We start from the raw sequence: 24,278 nt of genomic DNA on the forward strand, positions 1-24,278 counted from the left end.
CCTAATTTTTAGGGTTTGGTCCATATATAATCATCATTAACTCCTCATTTCTCATTTCCTCTTTAGCATCCACTTTCCATTTTGTCCATCTAGAACCATGATCCACCTTGAGAGTGTTCTTAAGCTTTTGTGGGTACTTTTGGTGATTAAGAAGTAATGAGAAAAAGAAAAGGCCACCTTGGAAGTATGAAGCACCTTAGATTCAGAATCTCATCACCATTTGGCATCATTTTAAGGTAAAAAGCTCTGAACTTGATGATAATTTGTTTAAGATCTTATTAGCCTTAAAGTTGTGAGCATTTTGGTCCCATTATCTTGACATTTTAAGTATGGGTTACTCTAAGTCATTTGAGTCGTCCTTTTAGACATTTCAGAGTGTTTTTGTGCATAAAAATATGAGCTTGAGTGTTTTATGTAACCCATACATGTGTTAGATGGTCGTATTGGCTTAAGAACATAGAGTTTTGGACATTAAGCACTTTATAACAATGCAAGTCATAAAGTTGGAAACTTTATGACTTAGGACATCATTTTGGGCTTGGTTTTGAGTTTTGGACGGAAGGGCTTAATGGAATAAGCTCTTAATGGGGTTTTGGGACTGGGAAGCACACGTTGGGCGTACTTGGAGGTACGTTGTGCGTACGCCCTGCTTTTGGTCAACATCAGAGTATGTTGGGCATACTTTCTTAGTATGCATGGCGTACTCCGTTGGGAAGGAACATTGACTTTTGGACCTTGACCGTTGACTTTGACTTTGACCAGGGTTGACCAAGTTTGATTTAAGGGTATTTTGAGCTATTGTTAAGCCTTGGTCTTATTCTGTTGAATAGATAACATGTAGAGTTGATATTCGGAGTAGTGTATTGCTCAACTATTCGTTAGTCTGCAATGTGAGTTTTCCTCACTGTACCCATGGATCAAAGGCACTAATGCCGACCCATTGGACTGTTTATCTTGGTTAGGATAGTATTATGCCAGATTGTGGCTGATTGGTAGATATGTGTGATTATCTGCATTTGCTGGTTCTGTGTTTATGTTTATTTGTTTCATATGTCGACATATGGTGTTTGGTTGAGGTTGTACTACTTTTGCGGTAGCTAACAAACCCGGGAGCAATACAGACATAAGTTGTGGGCCCGAATGCAAGCCAAACTTATGATGTGGGCTCGAAAGCAATCCAGACATAAGTTGTGGGCCCTGAGAGAAAGCCAGACTTATGTTGTGGACTCAAGAGCAATCTAGATAAGATTTGAGGGCCTGATTGGCATGCTAGACTCATACTGTGGGCTCAGGGTTAATCCAGACTTTTTAAGTTGTGGACCCAATATATGTTGTTATATGTATGTGTGTGTTGGTATTTTGGGGAAACTCACTAAGCTTGACTTACAGTTTTAGTTATGGTTTTAGGTACTTCAGAGGATCGTGAGAAAACAAAGATGTGATCGTGCACAACTTCCTATTTTATGTCACTAGATCTTGAGAAACTCTATTTTTGAAATAATGTTTTTTTGAAATAATGTTTTTTTGAAACAATGATTCTTTTTGTAAACAATGTTGATTGATGGTTATTTTGAAATTTTTTAATTTCTTTGATTTTTAAAGTGTTACAATTAAAATAAATATTAATACAATGCATGTTAAAAAAAGTACAAAATATTCATATTAAATCATGTTTTGATCTACAATAACAGATAAGAACTTAAGTTATACAAAGATTATTATTATTATTATTATTATTATTATTATTATTATTATTATTATTATTATTAAAATTTTTGTTCAATATGTTTTAATATTTTTATTTCGTGAAACATGATGAGAATAATTATGAGTTATATGGAAAAACAATTTTTTTTAAAGCATATAAAAAACTACTATAATAATTTTAAGTCTAATTGAATCACTTTTAGAATTTTCTGCCAATAAACCACAAATGTAAATAATAAAGAATAATTATTCAAAATTTTGACAAAATAAGGTTTTTAAAACAAAAATAAAACAATCTCGTTTTCTAAATAGCAACGGACCATCAACAAACCATGACCAAATACTAAAACGACCTCATTTTCATTGCAAAATTATGTCCGGTTGAAAGTTGAAAGCTGATACTCAATTATTTTCCATAGCTCAAAGATCGATTGATACTGTAGTTGCTTTGCCACCACTCCCTCGAAAATGCATGTAAACTTGTCGAAAAACCCATATGCTTAGAAGTACCTCAATCGCAAAAAAGCCGAATCCGATAAAACTCATAATCTACAAAATAAAAAACATTATAAGCTACTTATTACAACTTGTAGAAAAAAAAAAAGTCTAAGTTTGGCAACATTAGTGAAATTGAAAATTTACCCCAAGGGCTGGATAGTCGCTTATTAGGCTCATTGCATTCAAGAGCCCCCTATAACAAAAACAAATCTTGAAGTAAGTTCCATTTTATAGAACTAGTTGTGAGACCCGTATAATATACGGGTTGATTAAAACAAAATGTTAAGTACGAACGATTAAATAGAAATTTTATTTGAATTTGAAATTGAAATAATTGAAAACTATGAGAAAAAAAATACAAAGAATAAATTAATTAAAATTATGTGTTTAGTGTTTACTAAACGGGTTAATTATAACAAAATATTAACCATAAAGGTTTAAACTGTAAATTTATTTGGAATTGAATTTGAAATTTAAAATTTAAAATTTAAAATTTGATAGTCATTATGGTAGGCTTAATTTATGGAAAGTAAATTAATGATATATTGAAAATGAAAATTAAAGCAATGACAAGTGGAAAATAAATATATCTCAAATTATGACAAAATGACATGTGGCTAATCTTATAAGAGAATGACATGTGGCAAAATCATTTTCATTTATTAGAGTAGATAGAAAGTGGATGAAACCCAAAAAGTATGAGGAACTCACGCGAATTGCAGTCCGACGAATATTATGCGAGGCCCGATTGCAGCGAAGCTAAAGAACACAATGTGATTCTATTGGACAATAAAACTAAGTCATAATATATAATTGTTGGAAAAATGTAAAGTTGAAGAGATCGTAATTAAGATACTCACAAAGAAGTTGAAGAAAAAACAACCAAAGCTTGTACCGTTATTAGTCCTGTATATGATAAATATGTTAAAAAAGAAATTTATAGATTTATTGAATACATACATTGTAAAGCATAAGGGAAACGATTCATTGATTGTTTGGAAGTTGAATCTAGGACACAATCCATCAAAATGTATATTTTTAGAACATATTTTGTCTAAAATAACATATTTTTTTTAGAACGGCGCCTAATAAATCTAATGTTTTCGTCTAAACTAACACTTCAAATCTTTCATATCAAATATTCAACAGCGTATCTATAAACCAAGTTTGATGTTTTGGTACAAAGTGAAGAGCATAACACTAGGTTTGGTTTATAGTGTTGATTTAATTAGAACCGATATGATCGAGAGTTTTAAACTATGTTTGTGGGGAGTTTGACATTGTATGGTGTGGAGTTCGGACTTTGCTTTGAAAATTATATGAATACTTGTATCGAAAACAAGCTTACCTAAAAGCACGATAAAGTGGACGATACCAAAAGTAAAAGGCTCCCATAGGCCCTAAGAAAAAGTAGATAATGGAGAAGAACACAAAGACTCCGGCTAAAGTAAATGTTTAAGGTGAAAAAAAATCAGTTATAGAGTTAAATATAAAATAGTATTCAAAATGATCATAAAACATGAACCTGCTCCACGCGCAAAAACTGCTATACTTAGAAGAACATTCCAAAAAAGCGAAATTGGCACTCCTGAAGCAACGTAATATAATCTTATTGTCTTTCAATTTTATATAAACATTATAGCAACAAAAACCAAAGCTAGTAAACATACCTAATAATATTGCATATGCAACATATTGTATACGTTGAAGATGAAGTGGTATGTCGTTAGCAATATCGTGATGAACAAGGGGGTAACATGAAGGCCAATTCTTAGGTCTAATGACAGCGCCAGCTAATTAACAATAAAAATTAGAAAAAATATTTATAAACAAACTGTGTAGTCACTAATTAATAGACTTGGCTTTTAAGAGATTTCGGGAATAGATTTTTATTTATTTATATATACATCTTCTTAAAAAAACAATAATAATAAAAAAGGTGCATGTAGGCACCTTTTTATCTAGTCTACACAAGTCCACTCCATGAGCATCATATGACATGTAAATTTGGTATATATTTGGCATGCGACATAGCTTAACTTTTGATCATTTTTGCAATTAATACCACCAAAAGCCAACTTTGTGGATCATTTATGGTCATCTTAGGTTATATTTTCTTTAATTAGTTCATCATTTAAGGGGTCCAGAAAGTGATAAGAAGTTAAGAACATACATTTTGCTAGCGTTTCTTCTTTTCGTCTAAGAATCTGCAATCAATTAAATAACTATTAAGAATTAGATATAGTTATAGGTTTAGGTTTTTGATATTCATTTTCATATCTTGATTAAAGATAATAAGAGGAAGTGTTTCTTCACAATAATATCATATTGTATAATTTATTTTGAAAATAACAAGATCAAGTTTTATGCATTTCTCATAACAGGATAGAATGCATGGTATAACAACCAAACTTTTATTATTCTTAGTTTATATAACCAACTGTCATTTATACTTTTAAGACATTCAATTTTAAGAAGTACCTATAACCAATGACAATAGTTGATGATACAACATGGTCTTGATGGCGTGTCATTGGCATATTGATAATATAGAGCGATGAAGATATCATGTCAACAATGTTGATGACATGGCAACATTCTCCTATCATTTTTCCATGAGTTATAACATTGTAAATTTTACATCGACAAGTTTGTCTTCTAATCCAACAATTTTGATTATTTTATGGATGATTTATTGTAATTCATCTAAATAACTAGGTTTATGATTGAATTTTTATTATATTAAAAATTACCATTTAATCGATGAGAAAAAAGAGAGAAGGTGCGGTAGTTTTTTATTTTGATGTGAATGTCACATCAACGTAAACGTATTTTTTCAAATTGAATGGATTGGATATGACTTAAAAATTACTATTAAATGAGAGAGCCGGTCATTTTGTCATTAGATGTGTTGGCACTGTAAATTCATCAATTTGACTTGTTAAATTAAATGATAAAATTTAAAAGTTGATTATCAATTAAAAAAAATGACAAAAAGTCAATTCTCATACAATGCTTTTTTTTTTTAATAGAAAAAGATTCATGCCTGTCTTTTTTTCAAAATGAAAATATACTTTTAGATTTTAATTTCGGTAACAATTATTTGTGGTTATCAGACAAGAATTTTTTGATAAATTTGATGATTTGAAATTAAATTATTACTTTTGACCCTTGAATAAATTACCTCTTCCCTCTTGTTCAATTCAGCCTCCTTAGCTTCCAACTCCTGTCTCTTCTTCTTTAATTTCTATTTTCAAAACACATTTGCAAGATCAGCAACTCATGAATCATTTTGAAAAAATACGACGTTTAATTAAGTTAATAGTTTAATAAAACTGTTTTCTTATTTATCAATCATACTGTTCATAAATAAGACAAAATACAATAATCTTGTAGAGCAAAATCAATTTTTTTTTATAATGATCCGGTGAAGATATAAAATGTAATAAACTTTCTAAAAAAATAATGACATTTATCTCTTTAGTTTTAACACACAAAAAAATGTATATATATATAAAAAAAAAAGTTTGGTTTGTTTTTAAAGGATATAATGAAAGATGAAAGAATCAACTAGTTCAATATATATATAAAAGATAAAACAAATTAAAAACTTGAATTACCGCAGACGTATCAAGAGAAGTTTGAGGTGCAGCAGCGCCACTAAGACCGTAGAAAAGTGGAGGTTCAGGATCAAGAGTTGATAGCTTGGAGCTTGGAGGGACTTGATAATTGTTGTTATGATTCTATAAAAAATAATTAAACAAATATAATAATTAGAGTACATTATTGAAATCGTTCCCTATGGTTTAGTCAAAATTTCACGTTTGATCCCTAACTTTTTTTTCATTCGGATCGTCCCTGTGGTTTGATTTTATTCGTTTTTCGTCCCTTACATACATAAAGTTAGGGACTAAACATGCAATTTTCACCAAACCATAGGGACGATCCGAATATAAAAAAAAATGTTAGAAACAAAACGTGTAATTTTAACCAAACCATAGGAACGATTTCAGTAATTTACTCTAATAATTAAGAAGTTTATATGAATAGGTTACCAATCACAATCCTTTGAGTTGTTTTTAAAAATTTTGAACATTACATTTCACAAATGGATTACGGTGAATTCATGAGTATATATATACATATACTGATTATTTTTTTTTGTCTTTACAGAGAGAAAAAACACAGCTACCGCAAAAGGATTGATATCATCGTCATGACTGAATGGATTTTGATCACGATGGTTGGCCATAGCTGAATTAAGCTTTGCGTGTTCACTTCAATGTGACAAACACTAATTGTGTGTGTGTGTGTTTAAGATGAAGAATTTAGAGGAATATTTTGAACAAATCTCCAAGTATCGGAGAAGAATCAGAATTTATTGGAGGGTTTCTGATCAGAATCGGCTTTGTGTGGCGGAGGAAATTGGAGGGAAGAAGATGTTTTTGAATGCATAGGTGGATCGGGTGTATGTTTATATAGTGAGCTCCTCGTTCATGCATTGTTTTACTTTGGATTGACAACTTTGACAATTTTGTTAGATAATAAACAAATGGTGATAATTAATATCATAAAATAATAATATATTTTGATTGGTCTTATGTATGTCAGTATGCGATTGTTTTTCTATATATTATGTATTAATCATTGTTTTAGAAACTATTTTACTTAGGTAACATCGATGTAACCTTTGTTTTAAATACACTTGCTATAAATGTTAATCCATGGATATATATATATATATATATATATATATATATATATATATATATATATATATATATATATATATATATATATATATATATATATATATATATATATATATATACTAGTTTTAAACCCGTGGAAACCACGGTTGAAAAAAACATATTATCTAATTAAATATTTGAAAAAATTATTAATTAAAATCGTAAAAGTTTTACCATTAAGTTTATAGTTTTGTTTTTAAATAAATATCCATTTTACGTTTTGTAAGTAAGTATATTTGATAAAATCATGAAAATAATCTTCTTTGGAAATGAAAGCTATATCAGTTTTTTCAGTTAACAAAACTAACTACATTGTTATTTTACGTTACAAATAATAATTAGGATGATAAGGTTTGGTTGTTTTTTCAAAATGTAACGTCTTAATAAATAAATAAATAAATAAAATCTAAAACAATATTGTTTTAATAGAAATAAATTGCAGATACTTCTATGCATACAACATTAGAAATTTGTAGAGACTTCTTTGCATACAACATTTGTGATAAGTCCACCATCCTTATTTGTAATTAATATTTTTAATAATTTTCTATTTTTTATTTTCATAAAGGTAACATAACACCAACCATGAATAAAAACCAAATGTTTTAGAAATTACTCAATAATTTCTAAAGAAATTATTCAATAATTTCTAAAAAGATATTTTACAGGACGACCTAATTGAAATGAAAAATTAATGAATACTTAAAGTTATAAACGAAATAAAATAACAAAAAAAATATAGTTTGGTTTGATTCGTTGAATATAATTAAAATCAAACCAAATCATTTTGGTTTCTCACTTTGGACAAGCAACATTGCTTTTTTTGTTATTTTTATAAATTTGTCCTTTATGTAGTAAGATTTTTGTTTTATGTTTTGACGTTAACATATTAAAAAAAATAAAACTTTTTAGGAATTTATGTGTTACAAACTATGAATATAAAAATGATTTTGATAACTTCCGTGTTACAAAATTAACTTTTCTTAATTTTAGTACAGGTGTGATAACTTAGTTTCTATTTATAACTTTTTTTAGAATTAGCAATTATTTGATAGTTTTTGAAAAAAAGAAATACATTTAAAGGGGCCAATGAAGGGCTTAAGGCGTATACGTGTGAGCCTCAAGACTTGGTTACCATTTATTATATTGTACTACTTTGTTAGTCATTTTGCCCATAGGATAGAAGTGGTTTCTTCACTTACGTAGAGTTGTAGAACCTTAGTATATAAATAACATTAAAAGAAATATGTCATTTATAGTATCTATATTTTGTTGAACATATTAATTGAGCTATATCCGGTAAGTGGTTAAGTTGATTGTCCTTTTATATTCAAAAGCCGACATCAACCATCATAAAATGGTTATCACTCCAAAAATAACAGTAACAAAATTGTAAATGTTTACCATAACTTGTAATAGAGAGACCAACCTAAAGCTTGCTATTGTGCCAGAGAGATGATTTATAGCTTTCTATATCTAACCTTTTACTCAAAAAAATAAAATACAAAATTAATAAAAAAAACTAAGGGATGTCAATGTAAGTATGCAAATGTGGAGAACATGTATCGTTAAGGTAACATAAAAACACCTTATAAAGAAGAAAGAATCCTAAATATGTGAGGAGTAAAATGCTTTAGAATTAGATTGGGCCGATATAATCTTAAACGTGTGACAGAGAAAAAAAATGGTAAAATGCAAGAAATAGATAATACATGAAAATCCTAAAAAAATCCAAACAGTAAAGCATAATGCGCGAGGTTAAAATGAAAGAAATAGCAACATATTTTCTGAAGTATAATGTTTAAGTATGAAAAGAAATGAAAGTGCAGTGCTATATTGGTAAAATTTCCAAAGTAGATGTCTTGTTCACAAAATTTGAAAGTTCAACGATATAATAAATAAATGAACTCACAACTATGTTGAATATTAGCAAAATCATCTTTTGATATCATAATTAGTTGGCTTGCAGCCACATCTATCTCTTCGTGAACCCAAATAAAAGATATTGGCATATGTATAGTATACGACAACAACCTCTTCATGTTTTATCTCCATATAATTCATTCTAGCAACGAAATATAGAAACCGTCACATAAAATTATTAAAGAAATGCATTTATTCATACTCCCCCATCAACCCATCTACCCACTCAGATAATTGGAACTCATACCTTAAATCATAATTTTTAGGGAATAATGAATCCTTTTCCCCCTTCTAAACTTTCACATTTTCTAGCACCACCGGCTGAAAAATAAAAGAAAATTTGATTATATGTAGAATAACCCAAATGATTGCTTATAAATGATATATACCCGTAGAAAAATTTCCACAGACTAATAGGAGGCCCCATATCCAACCATGTCGAAGTATTTTGAAGCTCAAAACCATATGGATTTGAATCCCCTTTGGAGAAACTGGATCACTGGAAAACCACCGGTACCATCAAGACCTAAGCTTACAGTATCAAATCTATTTAGGTCGAATCAAATGTTTCTCTTACCTTTTTTTTAATTTCCAGCAAAGAGATACACACTACATATACGTGAACGAACACTACATTTATGTGAACGAAATCTTTAGAGTAAAGACGTTACTGGAGATGCCTTGAACCATATCCCCTATCGCAAATAAGAAAACTGCACCTGTTAAATCTTAGGGTATAGGAGATACGGTGGTTACCAAAACCCAAATAAAACCTGTAAGTCTGTAACAATAAAACCATAACCTTACTTCTCCCAAATCCAACATTGAACATATCAGATGACACATGCCTTAGTCTTACATTAGAATTTAATCTAAAACAAAAGAAACAGAAAAATCAAGAACGTGTAAATCGCAACTCAATCACGAATATGCTCCAACCCTATTTTCGTCTTCTGTGTGTCTGTGAGATTACGAATACAATGTAAGCTTGATAATTCAATCAGTAATGGAAATGGAACGATATATAGAAGAAATCAAAAATGATATCCAGATTGCGAGATTTAAGGAGAACTGGAATTCGATTTTGAAGAAGTAGGAGGGTATATTCGTAAATTAAGTAGATTGTAAAATAGGCAGGAGAAAAATGTAGAAGGGCTTGAGGAGATGACACGTGGAAATTAAGGTACTCATTTATTAGAGTAGGATATATATATATATATATATATATATATATATATATATATATATATATATATATATATATATATATATATATATATAGGTAGGTAGGTAGGTAGGTTCAATTGAGAAAATAAAAAAGGTTGAGAATGGATGAATCATTCTCAGCCAATCATTTCTCTAACATGTTCAAATTAAAAAAAATGCGCGTGTCCATTTTCATTAAGGGTATCTTTGTAAATTAGCAACTTTTTTACATAGAACCTACCTGTTCGTGTTATCAGTTTCCAATTTGATGATATCTTTATCTTGTTTAAATCGGATATGAGGAATTCATTATCAATATTATTTTCTTTATATAACTCGTTAGCAATTATACGTTTTCATTCCATTAATCGTGAAGTTTCGCATATGTGTTTCAGTTTTCTACTTCGTTTTCAGTTTCCGATTTGATCAGGTATGTATATCGTTTAAATCGGATAGATCGAAGTTCATTATCAAGATTATTGCTTTTTATAATTTGTTTGGAATTACGCTTATTATATTCGTTTTGGAGTTGTTTCATCGGAGTTCATTATGAAGATTATCAAGTTTCGAATATGTATTGAAGTTATTTCATCGGATTTTTGTTAAGTAGTTTGAGATATTTATTTCATCAGTTATATTGTTGTAGTTTTTACACTCTGTACTGAGAGAGATTGCTTAATTACATCATATGATCATATATGATTTAAGTTTCTTTCAGATATTATGTACGTTGAGGTGAGATATATTCGAAATTAACCAGGTTTTCATATTTACGACCTTTTTTGTGAGATATATTCGATATTAAGATTGTTTTTTGTTTATTTATATAGATCATTTGGTGTATTATATCGAATTCTAGTGTTATTGATGGTGATTTGTATTCTTCTATAAGTGAGAGTGAAGAAGAAGATGTTGAGAACTTATTTTTTGAAGGTATCAGTTATTGAATTATTTTGTTGTTTTTAATTTTGTTGATTATCATTTATTTACATATGAATATGTTAATATGAATAAATTGTTGTCTTATTCATATATGAATAAACGTGTGATAATTGTAATTTCGAATTTATTACTTTTTTCGTTTTATTCATATATGAATAAGTTATGTTTTATTTACATATGAATATGTTAAAATGAATAAATTGTTGTCTTATTCATATATGAATAAACGTGTGTTAATTGTAATTTCGAATTTATTATTTTTTCCGTTTTATTCATATATGAATAAGTTATGTTTTATTTTATATATTTTGAATCCTCATGAATTTTATGTATTCATATATAAATGTTTTATTCATATATGAATGTTTTTTGTTTTATTTATATGAGTTTTATGTATTCATATATATATATATATTATTATTGTTTTATTCATGCATTATTATTTTAGGTGGTGAATCTTCAAGTTCAGTACATGATGCACAATATTTTGATGATATAATTGGAGAACATGTCTATAAGCCAGATGTACCTGTTCAACTTATTCCATTTAAGGGTTTAATCTTCAAATCATTAAAGTTGGCTATCAAAATGTATTCTGAGTATGCTGAAATTGGTGGTTTTGATGTTAGACTGAGCACACAGTCAAGGTTTGATAACAAGATTATAAAGAAGAAACATGTTATATGTAATCGTGGTGGTAAACAAAAAAAGAAATCTTGTGATACATTAGGTACAATTGGTGTTAGGAGGAAACAAAATTCAAATTCAAGAGCTATTGGTTGTCAAGAAAAGATTATATTTGAATCTGTGTATGGAACTCTAGATTATAAAATGTTAGGGTGCAAAGTCATGCTTGGATGTAATGTTTTAGGCTTTTCTCTTTGTATGTGTAAATGGGTTGAGTCTTTTTCTATAAATAGGAAGTGAGTGACTCCCATTATGTAAAGGATTCCATTTTGGAGTGTTAGACTAGAGAGAGAAATTGTATAGAAACCCATTTGTATAATCTTTCTAGATCTAATAAGAGCTTACAAAGATTTATTTACTCCTTGTGTTCTTGATTTTGTATGATGAATCACTAGATCTTTCTAATTCCGCACATGCCATCATAATCAACTCAACTACAATCATCCACTTAATTATAATATTAATAGAGTTTTTCAGTTTGATGAACTTCACAACCATCCACTTGAGAAGAGTAGCGATTTAAAAAAGGCGAGTCAAATGTCATATTCAGAAAAAGAGTTTATTGTGCGTGCTTCCACATCAAAAATAGGTCCAACTATGGCTCATAAGTTGAGGGCAAGTCTGAGAGGTGGGTATGAGTTTGTAAAGCCCAAAGTAGTTCACTATAAAAATTTAAGGAGAGATATCAACAGGGTTATTGGTTATAAAGATGCCCAAATGATAGTAAACATAATGAATGACCGTCCAGCTCACTATCCAAATTACTTTTTACGTTTAATTGTCAAGATTATGTTTTGGACTGTATGTTTTGGGCTGATGAAATGGAGAAGTCATATTATGCTAAATTTGGTGATGTTATCTCGTTTGATGCGACTTTCCGAACAAACAAGTAAATTATTTTATCTACTTTGGTTTATAGATTATTCATATATGAATATTTTTATATTCACTTATTAATACATCAAAAATTGACTTTAATGAACATTCTTTTGTGTGTTAGGTATCGAATGGTTTTTGTTCCGTTTACTGCTATTGACCATCATAAAAAATCGGTTACTGTTGGATCTGGGTTGCTAAGCAATGAAAGCATTGAGTCTTACTCTTGGTTGCTTAAAGCATTTCTTAAAACTCATGGGAAAGAACCAACACTTGTTTTAACCGATCAAGATGCTGCAATAAAACAAGTTGTTGAGAATGTGTTTCGTAATTCAAAGCACCGATTATGTGTGTGACATATAATGAAAAAGTTGAAAAAAAAGGTATTATTTTAATATATTTAAAATATATTACTTATTAGTATATTCATTTATGAATATTAATTGTTATTTTACTTATTATTATTTATTCATTTATGAATATTTTTGTTTTAATACATATATCAGATGATTAGTTTACAAACACAGACTTTAGAAAAAGGTTTTCAAAGCTTGTTTGGGACATTAATATGAAACCTGATGTTTTTTAGGTGAAGTGGGGTTTGCTTATGAAGGAATTCAATCTTAAAGACACAAGATGGTTTAAAGACATGTTTACAATACGTGATTCATGGATACCTGGATATTATAGTGATATTCCAATGTGTGGTTTGATGAAGACTACATCGAGGTCAGAGAGTATGAATTCATTCTTTAATACATATTCTGTGACAACCTGAAATTTCCATTATGTACGAACTTGATAAGGTCAATAGAAGTTATAACAGTCACAGTAAATTTTCAGACTTTTCTATATAAGTTTGAGTATTTCGGGATTTACACTTAAGGAGATATCAAGAGAGTGGATGCACTAGGGTTTTGTGCAACGCTGTTATTCCAAAACTCTATTACATTAGAGTTCATTACGGGAATAAAATATTTTCTGCCAAAAATCTCAAGACTATATATAGAATGTTGAGCCATATTCATTCATTATTGACAATTCCAACTAGAGAAAAGCCATTTCTCTCTCACGGATCTTCGGGTTTTCATCCCAAATCGTGAGTACCCTTCTCTAGTTACATTATATGTCTTATAACATGTTTAATAACTTTGATTACATAGCAAATGTGTGAGATTCAGGAGTTTACCGCCCAAGAACGTTCTTGGAGAGTAAACTCCTATATGAGGCTTATATGAGGCCTAGTCCCTTCCGCATGTTAAATAACGACCTTAGGATGGTATGTAAGTGTATTTAAGACAAGAAAACACCAAAGAAACACCCAAGTTTAGGTGTTCACGACCCAAGGAGTTCTTGGACCCTGAACTCCAAAAACAAGGACCAAAAAGTGTTTTTAACACTCCTAAGGCTTTGGACAATTACCTAGGTTTACTCCTACATAAATTAAGGACTTAAACACATCCAAAAACCCCACTTTTGAGAGTTTACGGCCCTATGATTGTGCTTGGGTCGTGAACATCAAATTAAGGCACCAAAGTGTGCCTAAGGCCTCCATTTGCTTAGGGTAAAAGTCTAGAACCTATCCTACATGTGTATGAGACTTGAAAGCATAAAAACAACCATCCCCTGAGAGTTTACAGTAGTAAACTCCAAAGGAAATGGTCTTTGGGCCGAAAACTCCTAATAGGAGTGTATTAATGCCCTAAACTACCCAAAGGATTAAACCACCAAGTAGAACTTATTCTAGAAATCAAGTAACACTTCAAAACAAATAATGTCAACATGTTTGAGAGCTTACGACCGTAAACTCAAGGGTTTACGACCGTAAACTCCTTGTGTGGAGTTTATTGAAGAGTAAACACATATATAGGGGCTTTTGGAACCCTAAACCCCTTTAGCATTGTCCCACAACAACTTAGAGGCAACCCTTAGGACTTATAACACTTATACAAAGTGTTTTCATGTTCTAGAGTGTCCCAACTTAATTTATTAGTTATTATTTGGCTAATTAGTTATATATATGCTCATTATATGATAACTAGGCTCGTGCGTGTGAGCAAGTCTTCGTTTGCCACCTAGCACAGTATCCGACACTTTAATCCAATCCACTCACCACAAGTGAGTTCATACCCCTTAACCAATGATTTAAATGTTTTTAAATGCTTTAGGGGGGGAGGAATACAAGTTAAATACTTATAGTTATTACATCAATCACATGTGATTAATAATTACAAAACCAGTGATTTCTTACCGTTCAAACTGTTTATCAAACCGTATTGTTTCAAACTGTTTTACAAACTCTGTTACTTATCAAATACTTTCATTTAAACTCTTTAATACTTATTATAAATTTCATGTCTATGTATGTATACTTATATAATAAATGTTTAAAAGGCTTAGGAAGGCATGCCCACCCTATTTCCTTTTCGCGCTTGAGATGTGGTCTGGTGGGATATCGGGTATCCGTCCGAAGGTCATTTAAATATTAATTATATATCATGTGTACATATGTAGTCATAAAGGTTCTTCTAGTTCATTCAGTACCCTTGTGTAGCAAGGGTATACTTCCAGGTTCATACGTACGAGTTACATCATTAGTAAGTTACCATAGGGGTAGCACATGAGAATACTAATACTATAACTAGAACAAAGAAACATACAATGAGTCAGTTCATTCATGAGTCAGTTCGAGTAGTACACACAATACATTACTATACATGTTAGATAGAGAGAACGTACATTACAGCTAGCACACGTAGAACATTTTAGTACACACAGGTTAGACAGAGAAAGATTACACTTTCAGTCAGCACAATTATTACATATACGTTTACGCAGTTATGCGAACCATTGAGCGGGTCATGTCAGTTCCTGCCACGACCATTCTTGTATCCCGAATCTCCTTAATTGGAGAGTGTATGAGTTTGCGTATAGATCTATACTGGATTGACTATCCTACACCTTGCTGCTCGCTACAGTGGGACTTGCAAGTCTACGGGTAACAAATGTCATTTCTTACAACATCTTACATTGTCGTTTTACTAGAGTTGGTATCAGGATACAGGTCGATCACATGTTATTTGAAAACACCTTTTTGTATTAAGGTAGTTAGTACCACGGTAGTCACTTATTACAAATACTACGGTACGATAATATTTTCCCATTACATTCACTTCGTGAATATTCACACGATGCACGGTAATGTAGTAACTATATTTTTGGTTAATGATAGTCAGAATTTGGGAAACACGCACACTCTAACAAGAGACATATACACGAACACGAGATGCCTTGGTAGAAGGCTACAGTTAGTAGAAAACATAGGGTTTTCTAGGAGAGTTCAAACATTAAGTATAAAACATTATACAAAACATTGTACAAAACATTTTACAGAAACAACTTACAAACATTTTCATACAAACTCAAACATTAATATACTTATGATCTCACCAGCATTAAGCTGATACTCGCTTTCAAAATAACTTGTATTCTCAGGTCACCACTAGACAGGTATAGGTGCTAGGCTTTTGAGAAGATGGAGTTCGTTCAAGACTCACCTTTTATTTTGATATGTATATTTTTGGTGTCTATAACTTTGACAGAACACACATGTATGAAATTATAATATTAATGCAATGGATGATGTTGTTGCTTGTTTACTACTATTCATTGTTGTGATACTGTACATGACATCCTCCGCCACAGAATGTTTCCGCCATTCATGGTTTTGGGGTGTGACAGATTGGTATCAAAGCACTGTTTATAGTGAATTGACTATATCAACCCATAAAAGATATACTAACTATAAATACATTGGGATTAAAATACTCTGACCAAGAGTTTATACTTATAAATAATAAAATATTTAATTATGTATACAAGTCTGCATTCATACTAAAATCAGTGTCACTAGGACAGTACAAAAGAATTACGATTGTTGAACAACGCAGGTGGACTTAGAGACATATAGTCAAAACTGGGAAGATACAGCCTGATCAACTATATTATCCGAGAGTTGACTAGCATGTGCCTAAGTGTAGTTGTGTGGTTGCAACAAGTCAAAAATCTTACCAACAACCTTACAATGAGAACACTAGAACATAACATTAAACTTAAAATACTATAGGAGTATTTTACATTACTATTAGTTACGTATGTGCTAGATTCTTATACCTCCCTTCTCGCGTAGATTTAATGGCTGGATTCCACATTCCTGGAGACCCGTACTTTCCACCCAATGGAAATGCTGGATGGCTTGAGGCAAAGTCCGATGATGAGCATCAAATCCCTTTGGATGATCATCAAGCAGAAGGCTTCTCGGATGGATCTGACTCTGAGCCCAAAGTCAATAACCTACCTCAAGTAGGCCAAGCCCCGAATAACAACCCCGACCGGTATTTCAAGGACCCACTCCTCTGTGGGCAACAAACTTGAATACATGGAGCGATGAACAGGGTCAACCTATTCCCTACAATGGGGATAGAAGTTTCTACAAACTCACTAATGGAGGTTCTGCTGACAGATTCTTACCCATCATGGTTCGTAGGATTTCTCGGAACACGATACTGGGTCAATCATCTGTCTATCAAATCTTGGAGATTGATGCCAACACTGGTGTTAACACTGTCCGCATTCGCCAACTAGAGTCTGCTCATGAAAGGACTATGGTCCATAATGCAGCTCTTCAGAGGGAACTCACTGAAACGCGAGCTGAAGTCAGAGAACTTCGAGCTCAGCAAGTAAGGGCTAATAGGCGTATGAGGGACCTAGAACACCTTCTGTCAGGATCAAGGACTCACTCTGGCAGTTCTCGTCGCCGATAGATCCTTATCAATTTCTCTTTTTGGATATAACCTAGTTATGTAAAACTTTGGTCTATTTTCCTATCTTGTAAATCATAGGCCTGTTAGGTCTTGGTTAGGTTGTAATTCTGTCAAAATTTTCCCATTTTGGTTGATGTAAGGCCTATTACTGTAGGCTGTTTTTCCTGAACCTTTTTACATCAGTAATACCAATAATATTGACAGGTACCTAATCATATGGGAATTATTATCCAAATATAATCATCTATTAGTTTAGATCTTCATTCAATCGTATTATTGGGCTATGGGGAATTAGTCCATGAGTCATTCTCATCAATTCTTCCATTGAATTCTTATCAATGCTTTCATCTTCATAAACTTATAGATCAAAGATGTCGCCTCGCAGAAATCCAAGGAGAAACCCAAATAACGAAACACCACCTCCTCCACCTCCACAACCACCTACTCCTCAGTTCGACATGACAACTCTAAATGTTGTCGTAGCTGCGGCTGCGGCTGTGGCTTCCGCCATGGCCCAATATCATTCATCTGGTTCCACTAGAGGAGGAACCCCTGTTCAGTCTGTTCAGGTTGAAGCTCCTGTGCGCTCGAGAGAGTGATCCTATAAGGAGTTCACGAACTGCAAGCCATTGTCCTTCAATGGGACTGGCAGAGTCATTGCCATCTCGCAATGGTTCGAGAAAACCAAATCGGTTTTCGAAATCTGCTCTTTGTCCCCAGGAGAGCAAGGTGAAGTATGCTACTTGCACTTTTGAAACAAAATCCCTAACATGGTGGAGCGGCAATGTTAAGTCACTAACTCTTATAGTAGCTAATGCGATGGGCTGGGAAACCTTGAAAGACCTCATGATTGAGGAATACTGCCCGAGGGGCGAGATCCAAAAGCTAGAGGAAGAACTGTGGAGCCTAACCATGAAGGGCTCCAACGTAGTCGCCTACACCACCAGATTCTATGAACTGGTGGCCCTCTGTCCCAACATGATTCCTTTAGAGGGAAAGAAGATTGAAAGATACATATGGGGACTGGTGCCCCCATACCAGGGAAATGTTTTGGCATCAAACTCCACTACATTTGATAGTGCCAAGCGATTGGCACAGCGGCTCATAGACCATGGGGTTCGTACCCCAGCCGCAACAACTACCCTGTCCATCTCAGAACCTCCAAGAACCGCTGATTCCAAGCGGAAGTTTTGGGATAGTAAGAAGAGGGCAAAGGCTGCTAAGAAGAGGCAGGTCGTGGCAGTACATGCTGCGATAACACCTGCCGTTGCTGCTCCGATAAAGCAGTATGCTGGAAGTTTACCTAAGTGCAACAAGTGCAACTTCTACCACGACGGCGCCTGCTGGGTGATGCAGTGTCTGAACTGCAACGGGAAGGGGCACACAGCCCGTTTCTGTAAAGCTCCAGCAAAACCAATCAACCAAGCCCCCGGTGCTGGAATGGGCCAAACTTGCTACGGATGTGGCGAGGTAGGCCACTTCGAGAGAAACTTCCCAAAGGCAGGGTTTGCCGGTGGAGTGGCAAGAGTTTTGGCCATAGGCCATGAGGAAGCGGTTGCCGACCCCACAGTGGTCACTGGTACGTTCCTCCTCGATAACTCTTATGCATGCATTCTATTTGATAGTGGAGCGGAGAGGAGTTTCGTGAACCAAAAATTTGCTCACTTACTTAGGCAAAAATCACGAACACTTAATGAACCGTTCACTGTGGAAATGGCTAATGGAAGGACAGAGAGCACTAGCAGTATATTCATAGGGTGTACCCTAACTTTAGATAACCATTCATTTTCTATCGATCTTATGCCGGTCTCAATTAAAAGTTTCGACGTCATTATCGGCATGGATTGGCTGAGTCTTCATCGTGCCGATATCATGTGTTACGAAAAGGTTGTTCGCCTTAATCTGTTGTCTGGCGAAACCTTAGTAGTTTATGGCGACAAACCCGACACGAACCTTCGTATCATCTCGAGTATCCAAGCTCAGAAATTCTTACGAAAGGAATGTACAACATTCCTTGCTCATGTGGTCGATATGAGCCAAGAAACGAAAGACATCCAGAACATTCCAGTAGTACGCGACTTTCCAGACATCTCTCCAGAAGAACTCCCAGGATTACCTCCGCAACGTTAAGTCAAGTTCCAAATCGACTTAGTTCCAAGGGCTACCCCAGTAGCCAAATCGCCCTATCGTCTAGCACCTGCAGAGATGCAAGAACTGTCCGGTCAACTTAACGAACTGCTCAGCAAGGGCTTTATAAGACCAAGCTTCTCACCTTGGGGATCTCCAGTCTTGTTCGTCAAGAAGAAATACGGATCGTTTCGCATGTGCATCGACTACAGGGAGCTCAACAAATTGACGGTCAAAAATCGTTATCCATTACCTAGGATCGACGATTTGTTTGACCAACTGCATGGGGCGATCTTCTTTTCAAAAATTGACATAAGATCCGGATACCACCAATTATGAATACTAGGGGAGGATGTTCCGAAGACAGGCTTCCGAACTCGTTATGGGCACTACGAATTCGTAGTGATGCCATTCGGATTAACAAACGCGCCCACGGTATTCATGGACTTAATGAATCGGGTGTGTCGTCCTTACTTAGATCAGTTCGTCATTGTTTTCATTGATGACATACTTATCTACTCTCGTAGTAAGGAAGAGCATAGTCAACATTTGCGACAAGTCCTCGAAACTTTACGGTTGGAGAAGCTCTACGCGAAGTTCTCGAAATGCGAATTTTGGATTCGACGAGTCGAATTCTTATGGAACGTGGTTAGCGAAGAGGGAATACACGTGGACCCTTCCAAAATCAAGGCCATTGAGAACTGGTCGACACCGAAGAAACCTACGGAAATTCGTCAATTTCTAGGCCTCGCTGGCTATTATTGTAGGTTCATTCAGAACTTCTCCCGCATAGCGAAACCTCTTACAACACTGACCTAGAAGGGTGTGGCCTTTGACTGGGAAGAGAAGCAGGAAAGATCGTTCCAAACACTCAAACGAGCCTTGTGCACCGCACCAATACTATCCATTCCCGAAGGAATAGAAGACTTCATAGTCTATTACGATACATCGAATCAAGGGCTCGGATGTGTTCTGATGCAGCGGGGAAAGGTCATCATCTATGCCTCGAGACAGCTAAAGACACATGAAGTCAACTACACAACCCACGATCTTGAACTAGTAGCAGTTGTGTTTGCTCTGAAAATCTGGAGACATTACTTGTACGGAACGAAGAGCACTATCTTTACAGACCACAAGAGTTTACAGCACATCTTCGACCAGAAATAGCTCAAAATGAGACAACGACGGTGGGTAGAGCTACCCAGTGATTACGAATATGAAATTCGTTTTCATCCGGGTAAAGCCAACGTAGTAGCTGACGCCCTAAGTCGGAAGGAATATTCTGGTCGTAGGGTCAAATCATTGACCATGACTATCCATTCACACTTATCCACCCAAATTAAGGCAGCTCAGCTTGACGCTTTGAAGCCTAAAAATGTGGCGGGTGAATCCCTAAGAGGGATGGATAAGAACTTGGAGGTTAAGGGTGATGGAGCTTACTATTTCATGGACCGGATCTGGACCCCAAACTTAGGCGGTTTCAGAAACTTGGTCATGAACGAGGCGCACAACACTCGTTATTCTGTACACCCGGGATCAGATAAGATGTATCTGGACCTCAAAATGTTATACTGGTGGCCTAACATGAAAGCAGAGATTGCTACCTTCGTGAGTAAATGCCTTACTTGCGCAAAGGTCAAGGTCGAATACTAGAAACCCTCCAGTCTTTTACAACAGCCGGAGATACCAGAATGGAAGTGGGAGCGGATAACTATGGATTTCATAACCAAGTTGCCCAAGACGATGGGTGGACTTGATTCCATATGGGTCATCGTCGATAGACTGACCAAGTCTGCACACTTCCTGCCGATCAAAGAAACAGACAAGATGGAGAAATTTACAAGAACTTACATTAGGGAAATTGTAAGACTGCACGGTGTTCCCTTATCTATCATCTTGGACAGAGATAGTAGATTCACTTCGAGGTTCTGGCAGTCATTACAAAGTTCCTTAGGAACTAGGTTGGACATGAGTATAGCCTACCATCCGTAGATCGACGGGCAAAGTGAGAGAACTATCCAGACCTTGGAAGATATGTTGCGAGCCTGTGTGATCGACTTCGGGAAAGCATGGGATACTCATTTACCCCTTGTCGAATTTTTCTATAACAACAGTTATCACACGAGCATAAAGGCTACTCCATTCGAAGCCCTCTATGGCCGAAAGTGCAGATCCCCTCTGTGATGGGCTGAGGTGGGTGATACCCAGTTAGCTAAGGTACAAGTTCCTGAAAGCACTCTCACAGGTCCGGAAATCATACGGGAAACGACGGAGAAGATCGTTCAGATCCATGAACGACTGAAAGCCTCCAGAGACTGACAGAAAAGCTACGCTGATAAACATAGGAAACCGTTGGAATTCTAGGTGGGCGGCCGCGTTCTATTGAAGGTCTCACCCTAGAAGGGCTTAATACGCTTCAAAAAGCGTGGAAAGCTAAATCCAAGGTACATTGGGCGTTTTGAGATTCTCGCAAGAATCGGCCTAGTAGCTTACAAACTTAACTTGCCACGCGAACTTAGTAACGTACATCCTACCTTCCACGTCTCAAACTTGAAAAGGTGTTGTCCGACGAGACTCTTGTTATTCCACTCGATGAGATCGAGATCAACGAGGGCCTCAACTTCGTGGAAGAACCAGTAGAAATCATGGACCGAGAGGTCAAGCAAACGAAACAAAGCCGTATCCCGATAGTGAAGGTTCGCTGGAACGCCAAACGAGGACCTGAATTCACTTGGGAACGAGAGGATCAGATGAAGCTAAAATATCCTCATCTTTTCGTTTAGTTATTTGTAACTTCTTATTTGCTTAAATTCTAATTTCAAGATGAAATTCCTTCTAACAGGGGGATGATGTGACAACCCGAAATTTCCATTATGTACGAACTTGATAAGGTCAATAGAAGTTATAACAGTCACAGTAAATTTTCAGACTTTTCTGTATAAGTTTGAGTATTTCGGGATTTACACTTAAGGAGATATCAGGAGAGTGGATGCACTAGGGTTTTGTGCAACGCTGTTACTCCAAAACTATATTACATTAGAGTTCATTACGGGAATAAAATATTTTCTACCAAAAATCTCAAGACTATATATAGAATGTTGAGCCATATTCATTCATTATTGACAATTCCAACTAGAGAAAAACCATTTCTCTCTCACGGATCTTCGGGTTTTCATCCCAAATCGTAAGTACCCTTCTCTAGTTACATTATATGGCTTATAACATGTTTAATAACCTCGATTACATAGAAAATGTGTGAGATTCAGGAGTTTACCGCCCAAGAACGTTCTTGGAGAGTAAACTCCTATATGAGGCTTATATGAGGCCTAGTCCCTTCCGCATGTTAAATAACGACCTTAGGATGGTATGTAAGTGTATTTAAGACAAGAAAACACCAAAGAAACACCCAAGTTTAGGTGTTCACGGCCCAAGGAGTTCTTGGACCCTGAACTCCAAAAACAAGGACCAAAAAGTGTTTTTAACACTCCTAAGGCTTTGGACAATTACCTAGGTTTACTCCTACATAAATTAAGGACTTAAACACATCCAAAAACCCCACTTTTGAGAGTTTACGGCCCTATGATTGTGCTTGGGTCGTGAACATCAAAATAAGGCACCAAAGTGTGCCTAAGGCCTCCATTTGCTTAGGGTAAAAGTCTAGAACCTATCCTACATGTGTATGAGACTTGAAAGCATAAAAACAACCATCCCCTGAGAGTTTACAGTAGTAAACTCCAAAGGAAATGGTCTTTGGGCCGAAAACTCCTAAAAGGAGTGTATTAATGCCCTAAAGTACCCAAAGGATTAAACCACCAAGTAGAACTTATTCTAGAAATCACGTAACACTTCAAAACAAATAATGTCAACATGTTTGAGAGCTTACGACCGTAAACTCCTTGTGTGGAGTTTATTGAAGAGTAAACACATATATAGGGGCTTTTGGAACCCTAAACCCCTTTAGCATTGTCCCACAACAACTTAGAGGCAACCCTTAGGACTTATAACACTTATACAAAGTGTTTTCATGTTCTAGAGTGTCCCAACTTAATTTATTAGTTATTATTTGGCTAATTAGTTATATATATGCTCATTATATGATAACTAGGCTCGTGCGTGTGAGCAAGTCTTCGTTTGCCACCTAGCACAGTATCCGACACTTTAATCCAATCCACTCACCACAAGTGTGTTCATACCCCTTAACCAATGATTTAAATGTTTTTAAATGCTTTAGGGGGGGGGGGGGAGGAATACAAGTTAAATACTTATAGTTATTACATCAATCACAGGTGATTAATAACTACAAAACCAGTGATTTCTTACCGTTCAAACTGTTTATCAAACCGTATTGTTTCAAACTGTTTTACAAACTCTGTTACTTATCAAATACTTTCATTTAAACTCTTTAATACTTATTATCAATTTCATGTCTATGTATGTATACTTATATAATAAATGTTTAAAAGGCTTAGGAAGGCATGTCCGCCCTATTTCCTTTTCGCGCTTGAGATGTGGTCTGGTGGGATATCGGGTATCCGTCCGAAGGTCATTTAAATATTAATTATATATCATGTGTACATATGTAGTCATAAAGGTCCTTACAGTTCATTCAGTACCCTTGGGTAGCAAGGGTATACATCCTGGTTCATACGTACGAGTTACATCATTAGTATGTTACCATAGGGGTAGCACATAAGAATACTAATACTATAACTAGAACAAAGAAACATACAATGTGTTA

The 24,278-nt window shown here is 34.4% G+C and overlaps 1 protein-coding gene across 1 annotated transcript; it reads right to left on the minus strand.

Annotated features, from left to right (window-relative positions):
* Positions 1–2,127: 2,127 nt before the first annotated feature.
* Positions 2,128–6,457, minus strand: LOC145001467 (secretory carrier-associated membrane protein 3-like). Its single transcript, XM_078960838.1, has 11 exons — positions 6,398–6,457; positions 5,826–5,948; positions 5,390–5,452; positions 4,379–4,412; positions 3,876–3,998; positions 3,731–3,793; positions 3,554–3,647; positions 3,066–3,111; positions 2,917–2,984; positions 2,350–2,398; positions 2,128–2,256 (listed from the first exon to the last, which is right to left on the minus strand). Exons 1-11 carry the CDS (start codon positions 6,455–6,457, stop codon positions 2,128–2,130), a joined length of 852 nt encoding a protein of 283 aa, XP_078816964.1.
* Positions 6,458–24,278: the final 17,821 nt, after the last annotated feature.

Source organism: Lactuca saligna, chromosome 1 (genome assembly GCF_052625555.1).
Source record: "Lactuca saligna cultivar CGN05327 chromosome 1, ASM5262555v1, whole genome shotgun sequence".
In the NCBI taxonomy this organism is placed as follows: domain Eukaryota; kingdom Viridiplantae; phylum Streptophyta; class Magnoliopsida; order Asterales; family Asteraceae; genus Lactuca; species Lactuca saligna.

Coding starts and splice junctions, on each gene's coding strand:
- LOC145001467 (XM_078960838.1), bottom strand. CDS start 6,457: ATGGCCAACCATCGTGATCAAAATCCATTCAGTCATGACGATGATATC. Junction 5,453..5,825: donor CTTCTCTTGATACGTCTGCG/GTAATTCAAGTT, acceptor TTTTGAAAATAG/AAATTAAAGAAGAAGAGACA. Junction 2,985..3,065: donor GTTTTTTCTTCAACTTCTTT/GTGAGTATCTTA, acceptor ATTGTCCAATAG/AATCACATTGTGTTCTTTAG.